Source organism: Prionailurus viverrinus, chromosome F1 (assembly GCF_022837055.1).
Source record: "Prionailurus viverrinus isolate Anna chromosome F1, UM_Priviv_1.0, whole genome shotgun sequence".
Classification (NCBI taxonomy): domain Eukaryota; kingdom Metazoa; phylum Chordata; class Mammalia; order Carnivora; family Felidae; genus Prionailurus; species Prionailurus viverrinus.
In genome coordinates, this window is record NC_062577.1 from 64,656,758 (window position 1) to 64,681,355 (window position 24,598).

Sequence of the window (24,598 nt, forward strand, 5' to 3'; positions counted from 1 at the left end):
GGATGAGTGGATAAAGAAGATGTGGTCTATATATACAAGGGAGTATTACTCGGCAATCAAAAAGAACGAAATCTTGCCATTTGCAGCTACGTGGCTGGAACTGGAGGCTATGATGCTAAGTGAAATTAGTCAGAGAAAGACAAAAATCCTATGATTTCACTCATATGAGGACTTTAAGAGACAAAACAGATGAACATAAGGGAAGGGAAAAAAATAATATACAAACAGGGAGGGGGACAAAACAGAAGAGACTCCTAAACATGGAGAACAAACTGAGGGTTACTGGAGGGAGTGTCGGGGGGGATGGGCTAAATGGGGGAGGGGCACTAAGGAATCTACTCCTGAAATCATTGTTGCACTACATGCTAATTTGGATGTAAATTAAAAAAAATAAAAAATAAAACAAGTTTTTAAAAAAGAGATAGAGACAGCTAGTTGTAAATACGTATTTATGGCACATCCAACTATAAAAGATCTGGCAATTTACCAATCAAATGGAAACAAAATTAGCAAGCCAATACGTATTTTACTAATAACATTTTTTTTAAGTTTAGTTTATTTTGAGAGAGGAAGAGAGTGCAAACAGGGGAGGGGGAAAGAGAGAAAGAGAGAGCGAGAATCTCAAACAGGCTCGGCACTATAAGCATGGAGCCTGATGTGGGGCTCAAACCCACCCACTGCGAGATCGTGACCTGAGCCGAAATCAAGAGTCAGATGCCTAACTGCCCGAACTGCCCAGGCACTCCTTTATTTTACTAGTAACATTAATTTATTGCAACAGATGGTATTTACTGAAACTGATGACTGCACAAAGCATGACCCTCCAGCGCAAGTTCCCCGGTGTTTGGCAGGCGTGTGACAACACACCTCTGCCGCCACTCTCCGTTAGAACTTCTGCTAACCCCCTCTTCACGCCACCTGGAGGGAAGAACCAAGTCCTCTATTCTCTGTTCGGTGGCTGACACCATTAAAGCGGCGCTCCTCAGCACCAACTCATCATAAACACAAAGGCAAATGCAAACACTGAAACCAATTGGCAACTTAAGTCATTGAGCGCCTCCCGGATAATCCAAAACATGATTAGCTCATTTGTTTGTTATCTTATCACTAAAAGTAAGACCCAAAAGTTAACCTTTCCGCAGAAGTTTCATGGACTTTGGGTTGAAACCTACAGAACCGATGGGGCGCCTGGGTGGCGCAGTCGGTTAAGCATCCGACTTCAGCCAGGTCACGATCTCGCGGTCTGTGAGTTCGAGCCCCGCGTCAGGCTCTGGGCTGATGGCTCAGAGCCTGGAGCCTGTTTCCAATTCTGTGTCTCCCTCTCTCTCTGCCCCTCCCCCCTTCATGCTCTGTCTCTCTCTGTCCCAAAAAAATAAATAAACGTTGAAAAAAAAAAATTAAAAAAAAAAAAAAAGAAACCTACAGAACCGAGTCAGAGTTCCAGAAAGAGCCAGGAGCTCCCCACTGCACCCGACACAAACACTCAGAGCCACGTCTGTAGCCATTCCCCGCCATTCACTTGACATCCCAGTGGAAACAAATTGCTTGCACCTCTGGGCTTTGCATGCCTCCTCATCCCCCTGACTGAAAGGCCCTGTTTTGCCCACTTCTGAAGCTAACTCCTCCTCATCTTTTAGAATTTCACTCAGAAGCTCATCCTGAACCCTCAGGCGGGATCCAACAGGATTTGGCCGAGCTTGCCCCCGGACCAGGCAGCATGGAAACAGGGCCACCAGACTAAACCCCAGCCTCCCTGCAGCAGTGGAGGGAAGCCCTCACCGTGGCTGAGCCGTACAGCTTGCCGCGATGATTGTTTGTGACCTTGGACGTGCCATTTCACCACCTAGGACCTCAGCTGCCCCATCTGTGATGCAGGAACAATACAGATAAACTGGCACAGGTGAAAAGTATAAGTATAAGCAAACTTTGAGCCTGGGCTCGAAGCAAAATATTAGAAGCAACCCAATGTCCACAAATTACACAGATTAGGGCACATCCATAGAACGGAATCTCATGCACAGACAGAAAGAAAGAGGAAGCTCTCTGTGTACAGATGTGGAAACACCTCTGAGATTTGTATTGGGAGGGAGTAGGGACATAGCAGTGTCCGTGGGATGTTATCATTTGTCTGTGAAAGGGGGGAGGGAATACATATTCACATTTTCTTGCTTCTGCACTAAAATGTCCGGAAAGGTAGACAAGAACTAATCACAGAGGTTACCGTTAGCGAGAAGGAAGTGGGTGGGTGGAGGGCACAGGTGACAGATTTTTCACTGCACAGACTTTATGTTCATGATTTTAAAGTTTATTTCTTGGGGCGCCTGGGTGGCGCAGTCGGTTAAGCGTCCGACTTCAGCCAGGTCACGATCTCGCGGTCCGTGAGTTCGAGCCCCGCGTCAGGCTCTGGGCTGATGGCTCGGAGCCTGGAGCCTGTTTCCGATTCTGTGTCTCCCTCTCTCTCTGCCCCTCCCCCGTTCATGCTCTGTCTCTCTCTGTCCCAAAAATAAATGGACGTTGAAAAAAAAAATTTTTTTAAGTTTATTTCTTTATTTTGAGAGAGAGAGCGTGCGGGGGATGGGCACAGAGAGAGGGAGACAGAGTCCCAAGTAGGCTTCATGCGGTCAGCACAGAGCCCACATCGGGGCTCGATCCCACCGACCGCGAGATCATGACCTGAGCCAAAACCTAGAGTCAGACGCCCCACCAACCGAGCCACCCAGGCGCCCCACGTTTATGATTTTTAAACTACAAGATTGTTATCAGTTATATAAAAAGTAAATGAATTCAAGAGCAAACGGTAATATTGCTGCCATGGCCACATCTCGGGATCAAGTGGGGAAACCAAACAAAATCTGCAAAAGCAGGTGCCGTGGTCGTAAAGCGTGGAGCAACGGCAGCATTTTTGTGGTGAAGTTACTACCCTCCGGGGTCACATGCCTGCCCTTCTCTATCCCTGCACCCCTCCCGCCACACTCACCGGGAGGACCAAGCTACCATGTGACAGAGGGACGTGGGGAGGCTGCAATTCAGGAAAGGACAGCTGGGCACATGATCTCGTGCCTGCTTGTATTATGGCGGGTCCCACGTGCAAACCCTCCCCCCCAAGAGCTTCCTCCCACCCTCCCTTCCCACAGCTCAGTCCCAGCCAGACCTTCTCGTGGGGCCCCGCACAATCGTGACCTTCCTTACTCAGTTGGACGTTCTCCCAGGAGCCTCAAGGCCGCCAAACAGCAGGTCCCCACAGAGATACTGGGTGCTGAGTCCTGAGATCCTGGGTGAGCTAGCTCAGGGTGAGTCACTTCGGATGGGCTTCCCGCCTCTTCTCCCTCTTGCTTCAAAGAAACTGGAAGGGTGAGGGCGCCTGGCTGGCTCAGAGCACATGACTCTTGATCTCAGGGTCATGAGTTTGAGCTCCATGTTGGGTGTAGAGATTACTTAAAACTTAAAAAAAACAAAACAAAACAAAAACAGAACTGGAAGGGAAGAATGCCAACATTGGCTTTTGGAGAGCAGGCAGGTGCCATGCAAATAACACCCCAGCAATGCCCACAGGAAGGGTCTTCTGTGAAATTCTACGCTGAGTCCTACTTGGTTCAAGGAACGGCCGGAAAGACCCTAATCATGAAATGATTAGATACATGGATTTTGGTCATGTGTCTATTCATTCAACAAATATTTACTGAGTGCCTACTAAGTGCCAGGTGCTGGGCTAGATAATGGCATGCTGGTAAACAGGCTGTCCAAAAACAAAAATTAAAAGGCCCTGATTTTTTTTTTTTTGAGTAGGTTCCACACCCAATGGGGGACTCGAAGTCATGACCTCAAGATCAAGAGTCACATGTTCCACCAAATGAGCCTGCCACACACCCCAAAAAAAGCCCCGATTTAAAGCATCTGTCAACTACCATGGTGTGAATACTCCCACTATGGTCCATTATCAGCTGTAGGACGTCACCGAATGTGGAACTGGGAGGAGAGAGGCGCGACCGGTTCTCGTCGGCACAGGCTGGCTGCAGCGCGCCACCAGACGATGAGCAAAACACACAGACTCTACCTTCATGAGCACGTGGCATAATTACTAACGTTTCCTGAGTGTTCGCTGTGCACCAGATAATATTCTAATAAGTTCATCATTATAAACCGTTAAGTTGTCACGACAAACCCTATATGGCGAGTTTTATCATTGGATAACAGGAAACTGCACACATAATCTCGAAGTGGGAAGCCAACAGACAGGGTACTGGAATAAACTATCGACAATAGGGCAGGGGCAGGACATGATGACCAGGGCAGAATCTCTCCCCGCCTGGGTACCTTAATGAATAAGCACAGGAGGGCCGCATGCTACCCTGTTCACCCATCCCGCTGGTTAAACCACTGGAATTTGGGGATGGTTATGCTAGCTAGAATCATCCTGGGACAAATATTTTCAGTTGGTGGCAAGTATTTGTTGTATTTGTCACACGGAGGACATCATTCCACGGCTTTCTGATTTCCATGGTTGAACGTTGAGAAGTTGGCTATCAGTATAAATGTTGCCACTTTTACAGACAGCGGGGTTTTTCTCTAATCCCTTAAAAACATCTTCCTGTGCAATGATTTTAATAGGCATCTCTAACATACAAAGAATAGGGGTGCCTAGGTGGTTCAGTCGGGTAAGCCTCTGGCTCTTGGTTTCAGCTCAGGTCCTGATCTCATGGTTCGTGGCATTGGGTTCTGGGTTGACAGCTTGGAGCCTGCTTAGGAGTCTCTCTCTCTCTCTCTCTCTCTCTCTCTCTCTCTCTCCCCCACTCTCTCTGCCCCTCCCCCACTCAGTGCTCTCTGTCTCTCTCAAAATAAGTAAATAAAAACATTAAAAATAAATAAATAAAATAAAACACAAGAGATAACTATTTTTAACATAACCACAATACCATTATCATATCAATAGTATTACAATAGTATTAGCAATGGTATTACTAGTATATCACTCATCAATAATTCCTAATATCCAGTGATCTAATGTCTAAATTGACTCACAAACGCCATATGCTTTTTTAAACGTTTTAGCAATTTGTTTGTTTGAATCAGTATCCATAAGGCCCACATATTATGATTGCTTGGTATGATTTTTAAAATCTCGTAATCTATAGGTTCCCCATACACACACACATACAAACACACACACAAAATCTATATATAAGATACAGATTTTATATATATATATCTATACATATATATGTGTAGATATATATACTTTGATATATTTCATCAGTTTCTGTGGTTTTCCTCAAATAGATTTGGTATATACTTTGTTAGATTTTTTTGGTTTTGTTTTTTTATTTTTTTAAGTAGGCTCCACACCCAACATAGGGCTCAAACTCACAACCCAGAGCCCAAGAGTCACATGCTCCACTGACGGAACCAGCCAGCTGTCCCTATTTTGTTAGATTTATACTTAAGTATCTCATTTTGGGGAGTGCTACTTGAAATGGTAATGTGTTTTTAATTTCAGATTTCAACTAGTTCATCGCCAATATATAGAAAAGCAATTGACTTTTGCATGTTAGCCTCATTTTCTGCAACTTTTCTCTAATCTCTTATTAAGTTACAGGAATTTTTTGTTGACTCTGATTTTCTACATAGATGATCATGTCATCTACAAAGTTTTATTTACCTCTTCCCAATCTGTATCCTTTTTACTTCTTCTTTTTTTTTTTTAATTTTTTTTCAATGTTTTTTATTTATTTTTGGGACAGAGAGAGACAGAGCATGAACGGGGGAGGGGCAGAGAGAGAGGGAGACACAGAATCGGAAACAGGCTCCAGGCTCCGAGCCATCAGCCCAGAGCCCGACGCGGGGCTCGAACTCACGGACCGCGAGATCGTGACCTGGCCGAAGTCGGATGCTTAACCGACTGCGCCACCCAGGCGCCCCTCTTTTTCTTATCTTATTACATTAGCTAGAATTTCCAGCATAATATTGAAAAGGAGTGGTGAGAGGAGACATCCTTGTCATGTTATTGATCTTAGTGGGAAAATTTCGAGTTTCTCACCAAAAGTATGATGTTAGCTATAGGATTTTTGGAGATTTCTTTTATCGAGTTGAGGAAGTTCTCTATTCCTAGATTGTTAAGAGGTTTTTGTTTTTTTTTTTTATCATGAATGGTTGTTACATTCATGTCAAATGTTTTTTTCTACACCTATTGATATGATCATATAATTTTTCTTCTTTAGGCTGCTGATATGATGGATCACATGAATTGATTTTTGAATGTTGAATCAGACTACCATGCCTGATATAAATCCCACCTGGCTGCAGTGTATAATTCTTTCTATAAATTGTTGAATTTGATTTGCTAGCATTTTGTTGAGGATTTTTGTATTTATGTTTATGAAAGACATTGGTCTGTAGTTTCCTGATAATGCGTGTGGTTTTGTTATTAGGATAAGATTGGCCTCATAGAATGAGTTACAAAGTATTTCCTCTCCTTCTGTCTTCTGGAAAAGATTGAAGAGAATTGGTAATAATTTTTTTCATAGATGTTTGGTAAAATACCAGTCGGCAAATCTGTGCCTGGTGCTTCCTGTTCTTAAGGGTTATTAATTATTAGTTCAAAAACATTTTTTAAGATACAGGCCTATTCAGATGGCTTCTTTCTTCTTGTACGAGTTTTGGCAGACTGTGCTTTTGAAGGAGTTTGTCCATTTTATGTAAGTTATCAAGTATGTGGGCATATAGCTGTTCATAATATTCCTTCGTTATCCTTTTAATGTCCATGGGTTCTGTAGTGATGCCCTTTTTTTATTTCTGATATTAGTAACTTATGTTTTTCTTAGTTAGCCTGGCTAAGGGCTCATCAATTCTATTGAGCATCTCAAAGAACCAGATTTGGTTTTGTTTATTTTCTCTACTGATTTCCTATTTTCAATTTCATCGATTTCTGCTCTAATTTTTATTATTTTTTATCTTCTGCTCACTTTTGGCTTAATTTGCTCTACTTTTTCTACTTTCCTAAGGAGGAAACTTCGATAATTGATTTTAGATCTTTCTTCTTTTCCAAAAAATGTATTCAATGCTATAAATTTCTCTTTAAGCACTGTTTTTACTGGATCCCACAAATTTTGATACACTGGGGCTTTTTTTTTTAATTTAATCAGAATATTTTAAAATTTAGCTTGAGATTTCTTCTTTGACCTGTTGTTTGGAAGTATATCATTACATTTCCAAGTATTTGGGGCTTTCTAGCTATCTGTCAATTATTGATTTCTAATTTAATTTCATTGGGGTCTAAGAGCAAACACTGTATGATTTCTACTCTTTAAAAACTTGTTAAAGGGTGTCTTATGGCCCAGAAGGGGGTCTACCTTGGTGAATGTCTCATGTGAGCTTGAGAAGAATGTGGTACCGGCTGTTGCTGGATGAAGGGGTCTCTAGATGTCCATTATATCCAGCTGATTGATGGTGCTGCTGAGTTCAACTCTGTCCTTACTGATTTTACGCCTGCCGGATCTGTCCATTTGTGACAGAGGAGTGTTAAAGTCTTCAACTATAATACTGAATTAATATATTTCTCTGCATCAGTTTTTGCCTTACATATTTTGATATTCTGTTTCAGATGCACACACATAGGATTGTCATGGCTTCTTGGAATATGGACTCCTTCATCATTACATAATGCCCCTCTTTATCTCTGATAACTTTCCTTGATCTGACGTCTGCTTTGTCTGAAATTAATGTAGCCACTTCTACTTTTTTTTGAGTAGCATACCTTTTCCTGTCTTTTTTTTTTAACACAAAGATTGAGTTTGTAGTTAAAAACTTTCCCACAAAGAAAATTCCAGGTCCAAATGGCTTCACCGGGGTATTCTATAAAACATTTAAAGAAGAAATAATGCCAATTCCACACAAACCCTTTCAGAAAATTGAAGAGGAAGAAATTCTTTCCAACTTGTTCTACAAAGCCAGCATGACTCAAAACCAGATGGGGCGTCACAAGAAAAGAAAGTGACAGACTAATATCTTTCATGAACATAGATGTAACAATTCTTAACGAAATGTTAGCAAATCAAATCAAATCATAAAGAAAAGGTTAACATCACAACCAGGTGGGGTGTATCCCAGAAATTCCAGGCTGGCTCAACGTTGAAAATCTACAATATCAAACAACTAAAGAAGAAAAACCATATGATCATCTCAGTCAATCCAGGAAAAAAAAAAATTGATAAAATAACGAACCTCTATCTATTCTTGATTTTAAAACAAAACAAAACAGAAACAAAAAACAAACAAAAGCAACTCTCAGCACACTGGGAATAAATGGGGACGTCCACAGTCTGATAGAAGAGCACCTAGGAAAAACCTACAAGATAACATCATATTTAATGGTGTAAAATCAATTGCTTTCCTCCAAAGATCAGAAACAAGACAGGAATGCATGCTCTCGCTAGTTCTATCAACTTTGTTCTGGAGGTTCTAGCTAGTGCAGTGAGACAAGAAAAAGGAAATGAAAGGAATGCATACTGGAAAGGAAGGAGGAAAATTGTCTTTATTCTCAGACAACACGCCCATCCATACAGAAAATCTTATGGAATCCACAAAACACCTACTAGAACGAGTGAGTGGTTTTAGCAAGATTGTAAGATATAAGATCAATATATACAAAAATTACTGTAGATCCGTGTACTAGCAGTAAGCAATTTGAAACTGAAATTTTAGGGGCACCTGGCTGGCTCAGTCGGAGAAGCATGTGACTCTTGATCTTGGGGTCATGAGTTCAAGCCCTACGTTGGGTGCAGAGATTACTTAAATAAATAAAGCTTAAGAGAAAAGAAAGAAACCTAAGAGAAAAAAGAAAAGTCCCATTCAGCAATAAACTGATGTACTCAACAATATAGATGAGCCTGAAAATATGCTGAGTAAAAGAAGTCATGCAGAAAAGAATACATACTGTATGATTTCATTTATATAAATTCTAAAAGATGCAAACTAATCTACTGGGGCAAAAAGCAGATCCCAGATTGCCCAGGAACTCGGAGGGGTGGAGGGTGGGGGTCCAGTGGGAAGGAGCTGAAGGCAAGAATCAGAAATGAACAAAAAGTAACCTTGGAGGTAATCAACATACTCATTATCCTGACTGTGGTGATTGTTTCATGGGTGTGTAAGTGTCAAAACCCCTCAAGCTGCACATTTTAAATATGAAAAATTGATTATATGTCAACAATTTCTTTTTTAAATTTAAGAACATTTTCAGTTTTTAAAGCAAGCTTCGGGTGGTTTTTAAAAAATTATCTTCCCCTTGGCCTCTCACCTTTTTTTGTAGCTCACTTTTGATCCTGGGAACTTTTCCTTATTCAGAGGGAAAAAATAACACACGTACACAGCCAGCTTCCCGAAATATTAGCCTTCAATCTAAAACTGGTTTTCTTTCACACATTTTCCTTTACAATGTATCTTGGCACCTTCCCTGCTATTCAGTTCGTCTCAGCTACCAGAGGTGTTGGTGGGAGAGAGTTGGTTTCTAAGGTAACCACAGACAGTAAGGTACCAAGCTTGGGAGGCTGGAGTGCACACCCAGAGGTGACCCCCCCCCCCCCCCCCAGGCAGCACAGACCTCCCCTCAGTGGGAGTTAAGGCGAGAAGCCCCTTCTCCACTAAATGCCTTGAGATCTTCAGAAACCATGAAGGGCCGAACTTCTGGGGGTGGCGTCTCAAGGCATCAAGGGACAGTAGAAAGGGAGACACAGAACTGAGAGCAGGAAGGTGAGATCTGCTCGTCACCGCCCCGTGGGAAAGAGGACCGTGCAGACGGACCCACTTCCAGCAACACCCTCGCCAGTGTCCCCGCAGTAAGCCTGCACGCTTCTAATCTTCTGAGAACCTCCTGCCTCCGCACCGTTCTTTGGTTTCATCTTTTCCTCCAGTGCTGGCACCGTGCCTACAACATTGAGGGGGTGTGGTTGACAGTTAAGCACAGACTCCGGAGACAGACAGCCTGGGTTCCCAGCTCTGTGACCCTAAGCAAGTCATTCAACCTCTCTGGGCCTCAGATTCCCATCTGAAAAGAAGGGGTAACGGTAAGCACCTCAAAAGGTTGCTTGAGAGGATCTAATGGTTACTACTGACAGTCTGTTTAGAATGGTATTCACACAGCAAGCACTGTATATGTGTGGGGTATGGTTATCACTTCATATTAAAATGTGATCGGGAACTCAACAGGTTGAACGAACAGAATACTGAGTGGCATTCAAAGGGGGTGTACAACACAGGTTGACTACTGGTTATCCCGTCTACCCGAAAGCATTCTAGAGAAATCTAAATCAGCCAGAAAATAAGTCTCCGCCTTAGGGCTAAACGACACCTTAACTAAGCCAGCCTTTCCACATCCCCTTCCCAGTGGAGAAGGGCCACAAGCAGGATAAAAGATCTCCAATAAACAGTGGCACTGGGGCCTTCAGTGGTGATGTTGTATTCAGAAGGAGAATGGCTGCAACCTGGAGTGACCTGGCTGTCACTCTCTAGGACACACCTGCTTTGGTCTGGGGATGTCTGCCTGTGAATGAGAAGCTGTTTCTCTAGAACTCACTCCGAACCATTCGGGGCTCTGTATCACTACTCTCCCTCCGCTACTCAGTCAAGCGTTAAGTTTCTAGAATCCCTCCCCGCAAATAGGAGCCGCCCATACCTGTGTTTTCCTCTGCTTCTCACGCCTAAAGATGAGGAAGTATGAATTCTAGCTTCAATTTATCAAATTAATGAAACTTCTTGCTAACCACCTACAACCTGTCTGTGCCCTTCCTAGTTTCCTTAAGTATAAATGAACGAAAGCAGCATAACAACGAACGCCCTCCCCACCCCACAGGATGTTGGACAGAAGAAAGGATTCATTTATTAATAGAGTTCGGGGGGGGGGGGCAGTTAAAAGGACTACGTCAACTCAAGACATCACTTCTTAATGTCTATTTTGATTTTTCTGTCCAGCACGCTACAGTTTACAGAGCCCGTGCTTGAACTTATTCTATCCTTACGACCTGCAAACAGCGGTCCCAGAGCTGAAAAGGGACACAGTCCCCCAAAAAACTCAGTTCTTTGGACTCCTAGTCTAGTGCTCTTTCCATTAACCAGCCGCTGCTTCCAGACCCCTACAACGCAGTCTGTCTTGGGTCTAATCTAGGTCTTGTTTCTAAACCAAGAGTTGCAATTCACTTAAGTGGCCAGCTAACTTGAAGGAACTCTCTTCTGCTGAAGCCCCCCCCCCCCTTCCCCATAGACTTCAAAGTGGAGTGTACCAAGGGATGCTCAGGTGTGCAAGAGGAAAACGTCTAAGAGTGCGTGCACAGTAGTATTTAACTGTAGCAAACACAGTTGTCTAAGCTTTACTAAAACCTGTCTTTAACACAGGGATCGACCTAGAGCTCTCTCTGGGCAGCGTGTCGGATGTTTCCAGGAACGAACAGTAATGCCACCCACAGCTTAGACCTCCATTTTCGCCATCGCATAACGCCATCCGCCAGACAAAAACAGGCCTGTTAATTGCTACAAACTTGACAATTCTTAGGAAAGACACGGAGAAGGACCATGAAAATCCTTGTTCTGCAGAGAGTCACTGGTTATCTCCAGAGAAAGGCCCCACAAGAGATACTGAACACAGAAGAGATACCCGTTTTTATGTGACAGCGTCCTACGCTGAGGACTGGCCGGCAAGAGTGGACTAACACTTGTGTTCCAAACCAAACAACGACAACAAAAAATCCACTTAATCTGTTCCTTCAAAGTGAACAGGGCAGTCTATTAATGAGTGAGAAAGGCATTGCTTTGCTAAAGAACGTCATGCATATGGGGAAAGCATTTTGAAAATGCACGACTACATATGGGTCCAACATTGTGATTTTTTAAATTTACTTATCGGGGAGCTTGAGTGGCACAGTCAGTCAAGTGTCTGACTCTTTATTTTGGCTCAGGTCATGATCTCGGAGTCCTGCGAAAGAGGCCGCGCCAGGCTCTATGCTGAGCGCAGAACCTGCTTGGGATTGTCTCTCTCCCTCTCTCTGCCCCTCCCCCACGAACATGCACTCACATTCTCTCTCTCTCTGTCTCTCAAAATAAATAAATAAACATAAAACAATAAAATTTATTTATCAAAAACAATGTGTTACCTGTAAAACATATATATATATACATATATATATGCATACATATATATATATTTTTTTAATCAAGTAAACCTTATGCCCAATGTGGGGCTCAAACTCATGACCCCAATGTCAAGAGCTGCATGGTCTACCTAGTGAGCCTGCCAGGCACCCCGTCACCTGTAAAACTTTTGTCTGCACGCTTGAAAAACTAAGAAACAGACTTTTAAAATCTGTTTTAAAAACCTAAACGAACTTTCTTAGTAGGTTTGGACCCATTTGTTAAAAATACAAAACGCAGTACCTTTCAATCAAATACCAAACAACTCATTGACTTAAAATGTAAGTTTGCTGACTGGATTTCAATGAAAACCTTTGTATCGTGGTGAACAGACTGGAAAATGAGTCCTAATTTAATAAATGCAACCAAGGATGCTCTTCCTCTACTTTAATCTACCTCTTTGACAAGTATCTCTTCCAGTTATGACAGCCAATACCTTTCACTAAAAAAGTATGATTTTAAAAATGCACTTCATCTTTATTTCGATCTTCGCGTATTCCTACTCTAGGGCCTGTTTTATAGGGTATGTAATAAAATTGCATGTACACCATTGTTTTTAAAATATCGCATGTATTCAGAAAGCACGATAGGACTTGTCTGGCGACCACTGGTTGGTCTATCGGCACAGAGGAAGTGTCCACATTCGGGAGCATCATCCTCGCAGGTAGAACGGGAAAGGAATAAACAAACGGACAGCAGCAATTTGGACCGTGGCGCCTCAGATGCCGGCAGACCACCCGTCTTGGGGAGTTCTGACCTGGGAGGTGGTGAAGACGGGTGAAGGCAGCAGGTTTTCTTTTCATTGTCAACTTGTACTTGGGTATCATCTAGGGGAAGCTCCTGGGTTATTCTAATCGTCAGCCAATGCTTACTCGTCTTTCCTCGTGCTAACTGGTAACGCTGCTGGGGTCAGTCCACACGGCTCCCTCCACGCTGCTCATGGATGTGTGGGTAAGCACACGTGCACCGTGCGTGTATTCCCCGCCCCCCCCCCTCGCCCCCCAACGATCGAGGTGGTGTGGGAGGGAGGGAACACACTGCCCGCGGGGTGTTCTACAGTAGCACTTACCTAGGCCGGAAGACAGAGAGCATTCCCCAGTCCCGATGGAAAAGTTTCCTTTTTATCTTATTTTTAACGGTAATGCCAGGGACCCTCTGACCAATGTCACGTTACTTGGAAAGATTGAGGCACCGTGATTCTGTGAGAGGGGTTGTAAAGATAGAATTGTCCTTGAAAGGCTCTTCCACCGAGTTCAAAAACGCTCCAGGGCTGGCACCAAGGTGCCCAAACGCAGGGGAGCGGGAAGAGCGAAAGGTCTCTGCCTCCCAGGTGGGGGGGGGGGGGGGGCGTCGGGGGTAGGGAGGTCACGGACACCGGGAACAGGCTAAAGAGCTCCCGGCACCCAGGAAGAAGGGCCGCACAGATTTTTGGAAAATAAGACGAGGTCAGAGGTGGAGAGAGGGTGAGCAGCGGCGGTGGGAGCGCCCCGGGCGGGAGAAGGGGGAGGGGGCGGCGCGCGCCGACTCGGCGAGCCAGGGCCGGGGCCGGGCAGCCGGCGGGCCGGGCCGGGAAAAGCCGGGGATCCCGACGCGCCCGAGGCCGGCTAGGCCGCGCGGAGAGAGGGCGGCGCGCGAGGGGCGGCCGGGCGCGGGGGGAGGGGGAGGGGGAGGGGCCGGAGGGGGGGGGTGGAGCGCGGGGAGGGCCGGGAGGAGGGGAGCGGGGAGGACGAGCCAGAGTGGGGGAGGGCCCGGAGGAGGGGAGAGAGGAGAGCGGGGGAGGGGAGCGGAGAGGCGGGCCCGGAGGAGGGAGGGGGAGGGGCTGGGGGAGGGCCCGGAGGAGGGGAGGGAGGACGGGCGTGGGGGGGGGGGGGCGGGGAAGGCCCAGAGGGGGGAGGGGAGCGGGGAGGAGAACCCGGAGCGGGGAGGGGCCGGGGGAGGGGCCTGCGGGCCGCGCCGGCGGAGCGGGGCCGAAGGGGGCGGCGCGGGCACGGACGGGCGGCCGGCCGGGCCTGCGCCCGAGGAGCGGCGCGCCGAGGGGGAAGGGCCCGGAAGGAGCCGCCGAGCCGCCTTCCGCGCGCGCCGGGCCGGGAGGCGAGGCCGCGGCGGGCGAGCGGGCGGGCGGGCGGCGCAGGGGCCGAGACGAGCCGGGGCCGGGCGGCCGCGGGCCGGCGCGGAGGAGGCCGCAGGCGGGCGGCCGCGGTTGATGGCGGCCGGCGGCTGGCGGCGGGCGCGGGCCGGCGGCGCGGAGAGGCCGGGGGTCCGGCGGGCGTGAGGCGGGGGCGCCGCGCTGCCGGGGAGGCGCTCGCTCGCGCGCTCGCCGTGCGCCAGCGGCCCATTGAGGAATTTCCAGACCTTTCACGGAAAGGCTGCTTTTTCTCCCTTTTTCCAAGGACGTTGGTAAGCGCGGTCCCGGCGGCGGGCCGGACCTGAGCGGCCGCCGCGGCGCGCACGCCGCTGCACGGTGGCGGCGGCGGGGCTCGGCCCGGCTGGGGTCCCTGTGGCCGCGGCCCGCGGCGCTGGCCGGCGGGGGGCCCGGGGGGCCCGCGCCCGCTCTCCGCGGTGAGCGCCGACATGCCGGGGGCGCGTTCTTCCTGCGGTCCGCGCCGGAGCCCGCAGCGCCAGCCGTGAAGAGATTTGCGGTCGGGGGTTCGTTTTCTGAGAAGGTCACAGTTTTTCCTCTTTTTCTTTCGGTTTTTTTCTTCTTCTTTTTCTTTTCCCTACGGCGGGGGAGGGGACCGGGGTTCAAGAAAGGACAGCATGCTGGCCGGTGCGAGTAGAGTGGAGCCTCAGTTCCCGGGGTCCTGAGAGCCCAGCGCACGGCACCCGACCATCCGGCCGCGAGCGGGGAGGCCCTCCTGCCGCCTCTCTTGACCATCGCAGCCCATTCGGCCCCGATCCCGACGTCCACACTGCAGGACCCTGGCGGCGCGGACGCGCTGAGGAACCATGAGTGTAAGGTTGCCCCAGAGCATAGACAGGTAGGTTTACGGATGATGTGCTTTTCAACACTTTCTTAAGGAAAGGCTGGGAGGGTGGGTGTTGCATTTGGATAAAAGGTTGCAAAGCCCGGGTCGGGGTGGGAGCGACCGTCTCTGGGGACCCTCCGGACCTGTGTGTTTATGTTCTGTGTGTGTCCGCGTCCTGATTCCGTGTTTTTTTAATCTACCAGCAATAGACAGCAGAGCTGGGAGGGCAGAAAGAGGGGCCGTGCTCCCATCAGCCTTTGACTTTTGCCTTGCTACAGGCTGATTTTGAGCCCCTAACAGGCCAGTTTAGGGGGCGGGAGGCGACACGAGCCTGGTCACGTGAGTCCCCAGGGTGGATTGGGACTGGCTTTAGGTGTTGAGCTGCTGGGGGAAGGGCCCTGCAGGGGCGTGGGCCTCCGCCTGCTGGTTGCTACGGAATGGTGGGGCTTGGTGATGGGGTGGATTCCATTTCTAGAACGAGGAGGATGTTGCAGGCCTGACTGATGGGACAGAAACACCCTTTGCTCCCATACAGGTCTGGATTTTTGCCAGTGGCTGATAATGGCCCGGCAAACGCACAGGGCACATTAGAATCTCTTGCTCTGCAGGCTTAGGGTTTAATTGGAGTCCTGCTTACGGGCGCACGTTCTAGGCTTGATCTTCTAAGCTGTTTTTAAAAAGCCTGGTTCTGCAGGATGGGCCTTTCCTCTGCCTAGGAGTTGTGGGCTCTCAGGCCTAACCTGCAGAGGCGCTGGGCCTTGGAGTCTGAGCCCAGGACCCACCCCCCACCAGCCTCTGCTTCACTGGTTACCACCGCAGTTTACAACTTTGTGAGGCGTTTGCCCGCACCCCCCCCCCCCAACGCTTTCTCCTTAAGAATCTTGACAGAGGGCTGCATTGTGGGTGCTGCACACATCCTAACTGGATGGAGATGGGTGGTTGCAGGACTGAGCACTGGCCTGGAGGCCGTGTGAGCGGAGCGGCAGGGAAGGGCAGGGAGCGGTGGTGTTTTCAGGCCAGCTAACCTTTGATTATCCATGCTAATAGTAATTTCTTTTTGGCTGTGGAACGCGGCCTGAGTATAATCTGTCCCTCCCAGACACTCCTCTGTGTGTCGTCCCCGAGTCCTGTTTAGATCAGTTCAGCATCAGATCAGATCAGCAGTCCCCCAGCCCGGGACCTGACTTGGCAGCGGTGAGGGGAGAAGGCGGCCAGCCGCAAAGGACATAAGGCGTGTGTCTGTTCCCCTTGTTGTTGGCCTCTTGTAAAGGGAGGCCCGAGGTGCGTCGGGGCAGGGAGGTGACATGGTTGCCGCCTTCTCTGTTCCTCCTGCTGGAGTTTGGAAATTCGTGCACCTGCCTTTTGTGAGATTTGAATGGTGAGTGATTTCTTAGAAATCGGGGATGTGAGCAGGTGGAAACCCAGGCTTAGGGGGGCAAAGAAAGAGGCCATGATGGTTCCCGGGCTAACGCGAGATGCCCCTCTGGGAGCCTGTGTATCTTCGTAGTCTTGTCGGGATTCATACAGCGCAGGACATCTTCCTTAGAGCTTTCTTAGGACATATCTCATCTGGGCCCACGGCGTTTCTGAGGGGCAGACAAGTTGGATGTGATTCCGTTTTACAGAGGGGGTCACTGAGGCTCGGGAAGGATACGTGGTTTGCCCAGTGCCGTCTTGCTGGACCAGTGGCAGAGTCTGAGCTCCGATGCAGGTTGTCAGGCCCAGGCTCTTCTGCTTGCCACACGCTAACAGGGTTTATGACTTGGTCCCGTGGAATGTGGTGTCAGTCTCTCCTTTTGACAGTAGGTGAAGATGCCTTTCAGTGTTCCCTTTGCACTTTTTTTTAAGGGTCATTTATTTGTTTTTAATTTATTTTTGAGAGTGGGGGACGGGCAGACAGTCGAGAGCGAGAGAGAGAGAAAGAATCCCAAGCAGAGCCCAACATGGGGCTCGATCCCACAAACTGTGAGGTCAGGACCTGAGCCGAAATTAAGAGTCGGATGCTTAACCGACTGAGCCACCCAGGCGCCCCTCCCTTTGCACTTTTTAACAGTCTTGGGGCCAACACTAGCTTCTGTAGTAACGCACTGTTTTCTCCTGGGGGATAAGGTACCTTCGCAGGCTGAGAGCATTCCTCGCCTCTGCCCCCAACTCCGCTCTCTTCCCCGTTAGGTATCTCCCGTTGTATCCGATCTCACCCCCGAGGCTGCGGGCTCATTCTGCTGGGCCTTTGACATCTCAGGTTCAAGACTCTGGATTTTAAATAATTCATGATTTTACTCCGCACTGGAGGGATTGAGCAGAAGGAATGCTCCAGATTGTGGCGTCAGGGTTTCTCTTATAGTTTGTCCACGTGCCGTGTAGGGTGTAGCATGAGACGCCAGACGGGCGTTTCAGAAAATTGAAGGGCGCGGCTCCTGCCCACAAAGAGTGTGCAGTCTATTTGGGGAGCGAGGGAAGGGTCGCGAAGACCAGGGAACGGGAACGGCAACACTAGGCTGTAAGCCGCGCACAGGCAGGGAATGTGTCTGCTTTGCTCAGCGGTAAGCTGTGCGCACTGAGCCTTCGATAACTGTGTGACAGGTGATTGTGGGAAGGAGTGAGCGTGGCAGCGAGCAGAAAGTCTTCCATTTCAGATTGTCTCGGCGCTCCGGTGTTGGTTTCCCAGGTAGTCAAAGCGGGGTCAGAGAAGGCCTCCTACGTGGCGTGTATTTCCCAGGGGATAAACCACGTGACACAGGACCACGTTTGTGGGAAAGAACCCCCTCTAGGGGACGGACACCCGCGTCCGCTGGAACGAGGGGTATTTGTGACTGATCTCTGTCTCTCTGTATTAATCGGTTGTGACTGACACATGGGCCCCAGCGGCTGCTTGAGCCCCTGTCGGTTTTGCCCGTCGACCCCTCGTCTTCTCCAGAGATCCTGAAGGTGTGTTTGGTGCTGCAGGCGGAGGTGAGGACGCTGAATTCGTCTTATGGGAACGGTAATGAGTTCTGCTGAACGATCTAGATCCTTCTGCCTCGTCTCCAGTGACACACGTTTCCACGCCGGCCGGGTGGGTTAGGCGGCTGCGTCCGCACGGCAGCTTTCCTCCGTGCAGAGGAAGATAGCCCCTGTGAGGCCAGGACAGACGGCGAAGTAGGAGAGTTAAGCCAAGAGGCCCTGGTTTGAGCCCTGGCATGCCCCTTGACTCCGTGACCTTGGGCAGGTCACAGACCTTCTCCGATTTCCTCGTAGGCAAAACGAGCGTTCGCTTATGTGCAAGGCCTTCTGGTTCACAAACATTTTCACGCTGTGTGTCATTTGAGGATTATAACATTTATTGCGTCTCTCTCGTGGGGCTGTTGAAAAGAGCAAATAAGATAATATATTTCAGATTGTTTTCTAAGCTGTAAAGGAGTTCTAGGCGGTGAACTCCTGAATTTGATTTAGCATCATGCGGTACTTTCTGAACTAGCCCAAAACAGATTTTGAGTAACTGAAGGATCCTTGCGTCGTTTCGAAGCATTTGACCAGAGTGAACAGGCTTTTTGTGCAGAAGTATGTGGTCGGAAGGGAGAAGTACTTCTCCTGTGGTCTGTGCTGGGTGATAGACCTGAAGAATATGAGAAGAGGAAGCTTCTCAGGAGGTTTGATGAGTGGGAGGGACCGTAGCTACCTTGGCTCCCTTAGATTTGGGGTGGAAAGAATTTGTTTCGTGATCTCCGGCCATCCCCAATTCAGAGTAAATCCAGACCCAGCAACCGCCCTTATCAGAGATCTGAGGCTGAATGTAACCTTTCCCTGTCGGTAGCCTTTTTTCTAGAAGAGACTCAATCTTGGGGGTGGGGGGGGGGGGCACAGGAAGGAAGGACGGTAGAGAGCCTTGCGCTTTGGGGAAGGTCTGCAGAGAAGAGACGCTGGGTGCCCAGACAGGGCTTATGTGGAAAGGAAGGGGGTGGTTCTGGGAACTCTTCCCACCTTGGCTGCAGGTTCTTACCGAGCCCCAGGTCCTAGAAATCCCCATTCAGCTGAGTTTAGATGGTTGGCCTCCCTCCCATTCAGAGCTACAAGTAATAAGCCCCCTGAAATGCTGAGTCTCCTCCAGGAGATACTCTTGCCCCGTCTGGGGTGAGATGAGAGGTAGCAGCGCACTTGGAGATGAAACGTTGGGTGGTTAATCACCACTGTGGCCGGAGCACGCTGAGCTCAACTGCAGATTCATTCACTTCAAAAGCATTTTTGAAAGGGGGCGCCTGGGTGGCGCAGTCGGTTAAGCGTCCGACTTCAGCCAGGTCACGATCTCGCGGTCCGTGAGTTCCAGCCCCGCGTCGGGCTCTGGGCTGATGGCTCGGAGCCTGGAGCCTGTTTCCGATTCTGTGTCTCCCTCTCTCTCTGCCCCTCCCCCGTTCATGCTGTGTCTCTCTCTGTCCCAAAAATAAATAAAAACGTTGAAAAAAAATTTTAAAAAAAAAAAAAAGCATTTTTGAAAGAGCGCCTTTTTTTTTCTTTTTTTTTTTTTCTTTTTTTTTAATCTTTATTTATTTTTGAGACAGAGAGAGACAGAGCATGAATGGGGGAGGGTCACAGAGAGGGAGACACAGAATCCGAAGCAGGCTCCAGGCTCCGAGCTGTCAGCACAGAGCCCGAGGTGGGGCTTGAACTCACGGACCGTGAGAGCATGACCTGAGCCGAAGTCAGATGCTTAACCGACTGAGCCCCCCAGGCGCCCCGAAAGAGCGCCTTTTGATTAACAAATTTATTTAGGGTTTTGTTTTGTTTTGTTTGTTGTTGTTGTTGTTGTTGTTGTTTGTCGGGCTACTGTCAGAGTCCTTGCCACCCACTTAAGAGAATAAATAAAAAATATGAAAAGTTAAGTGACGGTATGATTTCATCAAAAATAAAAAGATCTTATGAAGGGTAATGGCTCATTCCCAAATTAGTATAGAGACAGAGTCCTGGAAACTCATAACCCTCACGGAGTGGAGTTTGGGAGCCCGGGCCAGCACCCCGCACCGCTGCTCTGAAGGTCTGGGTGGGATCCCATGGGAGGGAAGGGCTTCCGTGCGTGTGTCATCCCAGAAAACGCCACAGGAGTTGTTTTAATCTATGTTGACGGAGTCAGCTTCGTGTCTTCATAGTGGCACTTACCGCCTTTCGGTCTCCGCTTTAGTGGCGTGTTAATCTTGGTGTGTTATTTTATTTTATTTTATCTATTTAAAAAAACTGTTTTTGTTTTATTCTACATTTGGGAGAGATAGAGCGAGCAGGGGAGGGGCAGAGAGATGGAGACAGAATCCGAAGCAGGCTCCAGACTCCACGCTGTCAGCACAGAGCCCGATGCAGGGCTCGAACTCATGAACCACGAGATCATGACCTGAGCCGAAGTCAGGCGCTCAACTGACTGAGCCACCCAGGCGGCCCATTGGCATGTTATTTTAAAGCGGTTTATCACGTGGCCCTGAAGAGCCTCTTCGGGGACCCCCCCGGGGTCCGTGCATGCTTTCCCTTCTCAGCCCCTGAGTGGCCCATGGCAGGACCCGCACACAGCCCGGCTCTGGCCTCCAGGGTCACTCCTGCGCCCCATGGGGGTCAGCAGCGCTCACGAAGCTACAGGTACTGTCTCAGAAGAAAAAAGGAATCGTTCCTTCACTCAGTCACACTGGGTCCCTCCCGAATGGATCGTTAGGGCTCTGAGTGACAGGGGAGCACGTCAGCCCGCAGCCTCTTGGGCTCGGTCCCTCTGAGAGCATCATGCGTGTGTCCTTTCCAGAACCAGGACTTTTCCCCCGGGGATCTTGGTCTGGCCTTCCGGGAAACGGCGAAAGTGAAAGTTTGCAAAGACCAGGGAGCAGAGCTGTTGCTGCAGGGATGGAGGAGAGTGGAAGTGCGCTGAGGGGCCCGGAGCAGAGGCTGCAAGGTGCTCTCACACCTGGAAGGACACCCGGAGCTGTGGCAGGAACGTCACACACGTCCTAAGGCTTAAGGGGTCACCTTGCCCTTTCCTGTTGGCTCCAGAATGGACACCTCTGGGGCTAGTTTGCAGCAGGTGGAGTGTCTCTCCCATACTGGCTGGTCCCTCGAGGAAGGTGGCTCCACATGGCTGGCACAGTTAGGGTCTCAGACTTGCCTCTGCTCCAGTTTAAGCCCATTTCATTGTCTTTTCATCCTGACTTCAGCGTAGGCCCTAAAATCACGAGTATTCTTTTATCTCTTTGTTTGACTTCAGGGTTTTCGTCCTCATTCTAAAGAACAGCAAACTAAGATATGAATGCACAAGGAAGGAGCTTTGAAAAGTCAGGGGAAGTGATTTCAGAGTCTTGATTTCCAGCACTTTCTCCGCCAGTATTTGAAGCTACCATAAGGTGGTCTGTCGGGGTCTGTCGTCACCGGTCGTGGCCTGGCCTCAGGTGCTAGAGGGGACCGGGTGACTCCAGCAGCCTCCCAGGTGATGCCTTGTGATCGGTAGTCCGCTTGCTGGACGGCAAATATCTGTCAAACAGCCGCACACCTAGCTCGGTCCTTGGTGTCCTGGCAGATAACGTCGGGAGGGAATGTTAGCAAAACAACACGTAACCACGAAAGGATAGTAGTAATTGCTCAAGTCCGTGTGTGTCGAGAGGTGCGTTCGGAGGAGAGGAGAGAGCGGGTGCTAAGAAAGGCAGCCGGGAGAGGGCAGGTGGAAATTAGGGAGAGGGGAGGGGCCGCGGCAGACACGCAAACAGCACCGGCAGAGGTTCTAGGTGGGACCAGCATGGGGCGCGTCGGGGTGGTAAGATGGTGTGTGTTTGCAGAGCAGGGAGAAAGTAGGTTGTCGAGGTGGGCAGGATGGGGGGATAAAGGCGTTCGGACTCGATGCGGGAGGGAGAAGGAAGCCAGTGAGGTTTGTGTGTTACGTGGCAGAGAGAATGCGGACTGCGGACGTCGATAGGCAGATCGGAAGAGAGCCTGGGGCCCGCAGGCCGGCAGGGAGGTTGTGCGGCCGTCTTGGCAAAAGGTAACGTGGAACAGAGAAGAGAGGCAGGACCCGAATGACACCGTGGAGGGGAAATCTGCAGGGTCTGTTATGGCTGAATCCCATTTGATTTCCAAGGTGTCGAGACAGGTTGGCTGGGAGGAGGGTCAGGCTGTCGCTGGAGAGAATGGGACCGTCCGTGAGTCTGTCTCCTATTGGCTCCCAGTAGTTCGCTGACTGTGGCCGCAGCCAGCGATCACTTCCCTTGCCGACACGGCCCTTGGGTTGGGCCTCCTGACCACATAGTTGTAGTTCTTCGTGGCAGCCTCTTGAAGGGAGCGGGAAGGGTGTCGGGTCTGGGAGATCCCTCGGGAAACTGGTCCTGGTCTGAGGAGGCGGGCACGTGTGTGACGGGGTTGAACTCACACTGCACCCCCACGCGGCAGACTGGGCCCCAGGGCCGGGGGCGGGGGGGGGGGGTGCATCTCTGCGGAAGTGGTGCTGAGACCAGAGTTACAGAGTCCAGGATTTGGGGCGAGAAGGTCTTTGTGGGAGCCCCCACTCAACCACCACCCGGCCGAGCGAATTCTGTGTTGTCAAGGTGGCTGGTGGGACCAGGACCAGACCGGCCTGGGCTCTACTCAGCTGTCACGGAACACCCGGGTCTGGGGGCTCCGGCCTGTGCTCGCCCTAAACTGGGGACTGGCAGACATTGCTCCGGGGACACCGAACAAACACGGGACGGTACTTAAGAACCCAGTGCGCAGGATCTCGTCCTAAAGGCATCCTTTGCCAGACACCCACAGCGCCTTTCCTTCCCTGCCCAGACCCCCCAGCTGGGGCTCCCCCCCAGCTGGGGCTCCGTGGCTCCTTCCTTCAGCTCGGCCCACCTCTTCTTACTGTGCCCCCCACCCGCTTCCTGGGCCCACACGCCCCTCCACACCTGTACTCGGGCCTGCTCTTCCCCCCACGACTTCAGGGAGGCCATTTCTGGTGAATGCCACCGCGCTTGTACGTCTCTGTCATTCAGTGTCCCTTCTGTACACACGTACAGCAGTTGGACTCTTACCCTTTGTGTAAAATCATTCACGTAGGGGTCCTAGCAGAACGCCGCACCCCTGGCGCCCTGTGGTCGGCAGGTGCCGGTGTGCTTCTGTCCTTCCCATGCTCTGTGTCGGTGACGGTGTCTCTTCCTGTCTCTTCGTTCCTGTGGGTGGATGTCTCGTGCCCAGCTGGCTCTCTCCATACGGCATGCACACCTGCCTGCTGTTAACTGACTTCACCTGCAGCTCCTTCTGGACATTTCCCATCCCCACCGGGCCTGGCCACGGAGTTTTCGAGGAAGCAGCTCTCTACACAGTGCTGCCGGGAAAGGAGACCAAGAATTCAGTGCTCGGTGTTGGGCACTTGGCGTTTCTTCTAGGGACAGAGCAGCCTTGTTGGGGCTGCTTCTCAGAGGCCGGGGGATTTCCCCACTGGCGGCCTGGCTTCCGGGCTGCCTCTCCCCGAGGGGGTCTGACGGCACCGGGCCCACCCTGCTATTGTCCTGCCCGCCCCAGGCCCCAGGCCGGCCCCATTCAGTTCCCAGAGCAGACCCACGGAGAAAGGCCGCTGTTGTCTGGGGGAGACGGTGGAGAGAGTGCAGTCAGCAGCCCTGTCAATGGACCTTGTGTGGGGCCAGAGACGCACGCCCTTCCTGCTCAGGGCCCTGGGGACGGGGGCAGAAACCACTGCGTGCCAGTGTCTTCGCAGGGACAGGGCTGAGGTTCGGGAGGGTCCATGCTGGCCCTCAGGTTAAGAAGTCTGGTCCACTTCTCGAACCTTCAGGGCTTCAGCGGGAGTGAGCTACACACAACCACTCTCCGCTGGGCGGGGAGACAGAAGGTAGGGGGCGGTGTGTGATCCCACCCGGAGCTCTCTTTGGTGACACCTGCTGACGCACGCGGGAGGGACACCGAGGAAGGTTTCCTGGAGGGAGGGACCTTGAGGCCTAAAACAGAGCCAGGCTAGCGGGGGCAGGAAAGGCGAGGTGTGTGTGTGGGGGGTGGCCACGGGGCAACGAATAGGTGAGCCTGGACGACGGCAAGGAGCCGGGGCCCGTGTCTGGGTTCGGGGGGTGACGTGAATGGGATGCGCCATGAGGAAAACTGGGGTCCCTGTGGCGTCGGTGGAGCAGTGACAGAGCCGAGAGGCGATCAGGCAGGGAGCTGTCGCCGGGGGTGGAGAAGGACGGTGGGACACTGAGCAGCTGGCTGCGTGGGGGAGGACGGTGCCCCATCCTCGGTGCGGGTGGGGGTCCCCCTCGAACGGGAGCGCCGGAGGGGACAGCGTGCTGCAGGGAAGGAGGAGCAGGGCGCACCCCTCTAAGGCGGTTGGGGGTACTGAGCAGGCAGGGGCTGGGGCCCGGCGGGCCGCCCGCACCCAGGGGAAGCGAGAGCGGGTCCCACAGAAGAGGCTGGGAGGGAGCAGCGGAGAGGCAGCGGCGGAGTGTCGAACGCTCCCACGGGCTGAAGGCGGAAGGGATGGA

General features: G+C 50.6%; 1 protein-coding gene and 1 long non-coding RNA gene across 10 annotated transcripts in view; one reads left to right on the top strand and one right to left on the bottom strand.

Moving 5' to 3' along the window:
- Nucleotides 1-12,721: 12,721 nt before the first annotated feature.
- Nucleotides 12,722-13,785, bottom strand: LOC125154921 (uncharacterized). The gene is made up of 2 exons (XR_007147983.1): nucleotides 13,241-13,785; nucleotides 12,722-13,104 (listed from the first exon to the last, which is right to left on the bottom strand). It is a non-coding gene; the product is annotated as an uncharacterized LOC125154921 (long non-coding RNA).
- A 645-nt stretch (nucleotides 13,786-14,430) lies between these two features.
- ARHGEF11 (Rho guanine nucleotide exchange factor 11) overlaps nucleotides 14,431-24,598 on the top strand; it is an 88,036-nt gene continuing 77,868 nt past the window's right edge. For 5 of the 9 annotated variants that reach the window (XM_047840518.1, XM_047840519.1, XM_047840513.1 and 2 more), the window contains exon 1: nucleotides 14,432-15,149. In XM_047840518.1, coding sequence (XP_047696474.1) covers nucleotides 15,118-15,149 — 32 coding nt within the window. In that variant the 5' untranslated portion in view covers nucleotides 14,432-15,117. Of the gene's footprint in view, nucleotides 15,150-24,598 lie in introns of all 9 variants that reach the window. The other 4 variants (XM_047840512.1, XM_047840517.1, XM_047840514.1 and 1 more) reach the window with 1 other exon arrangement.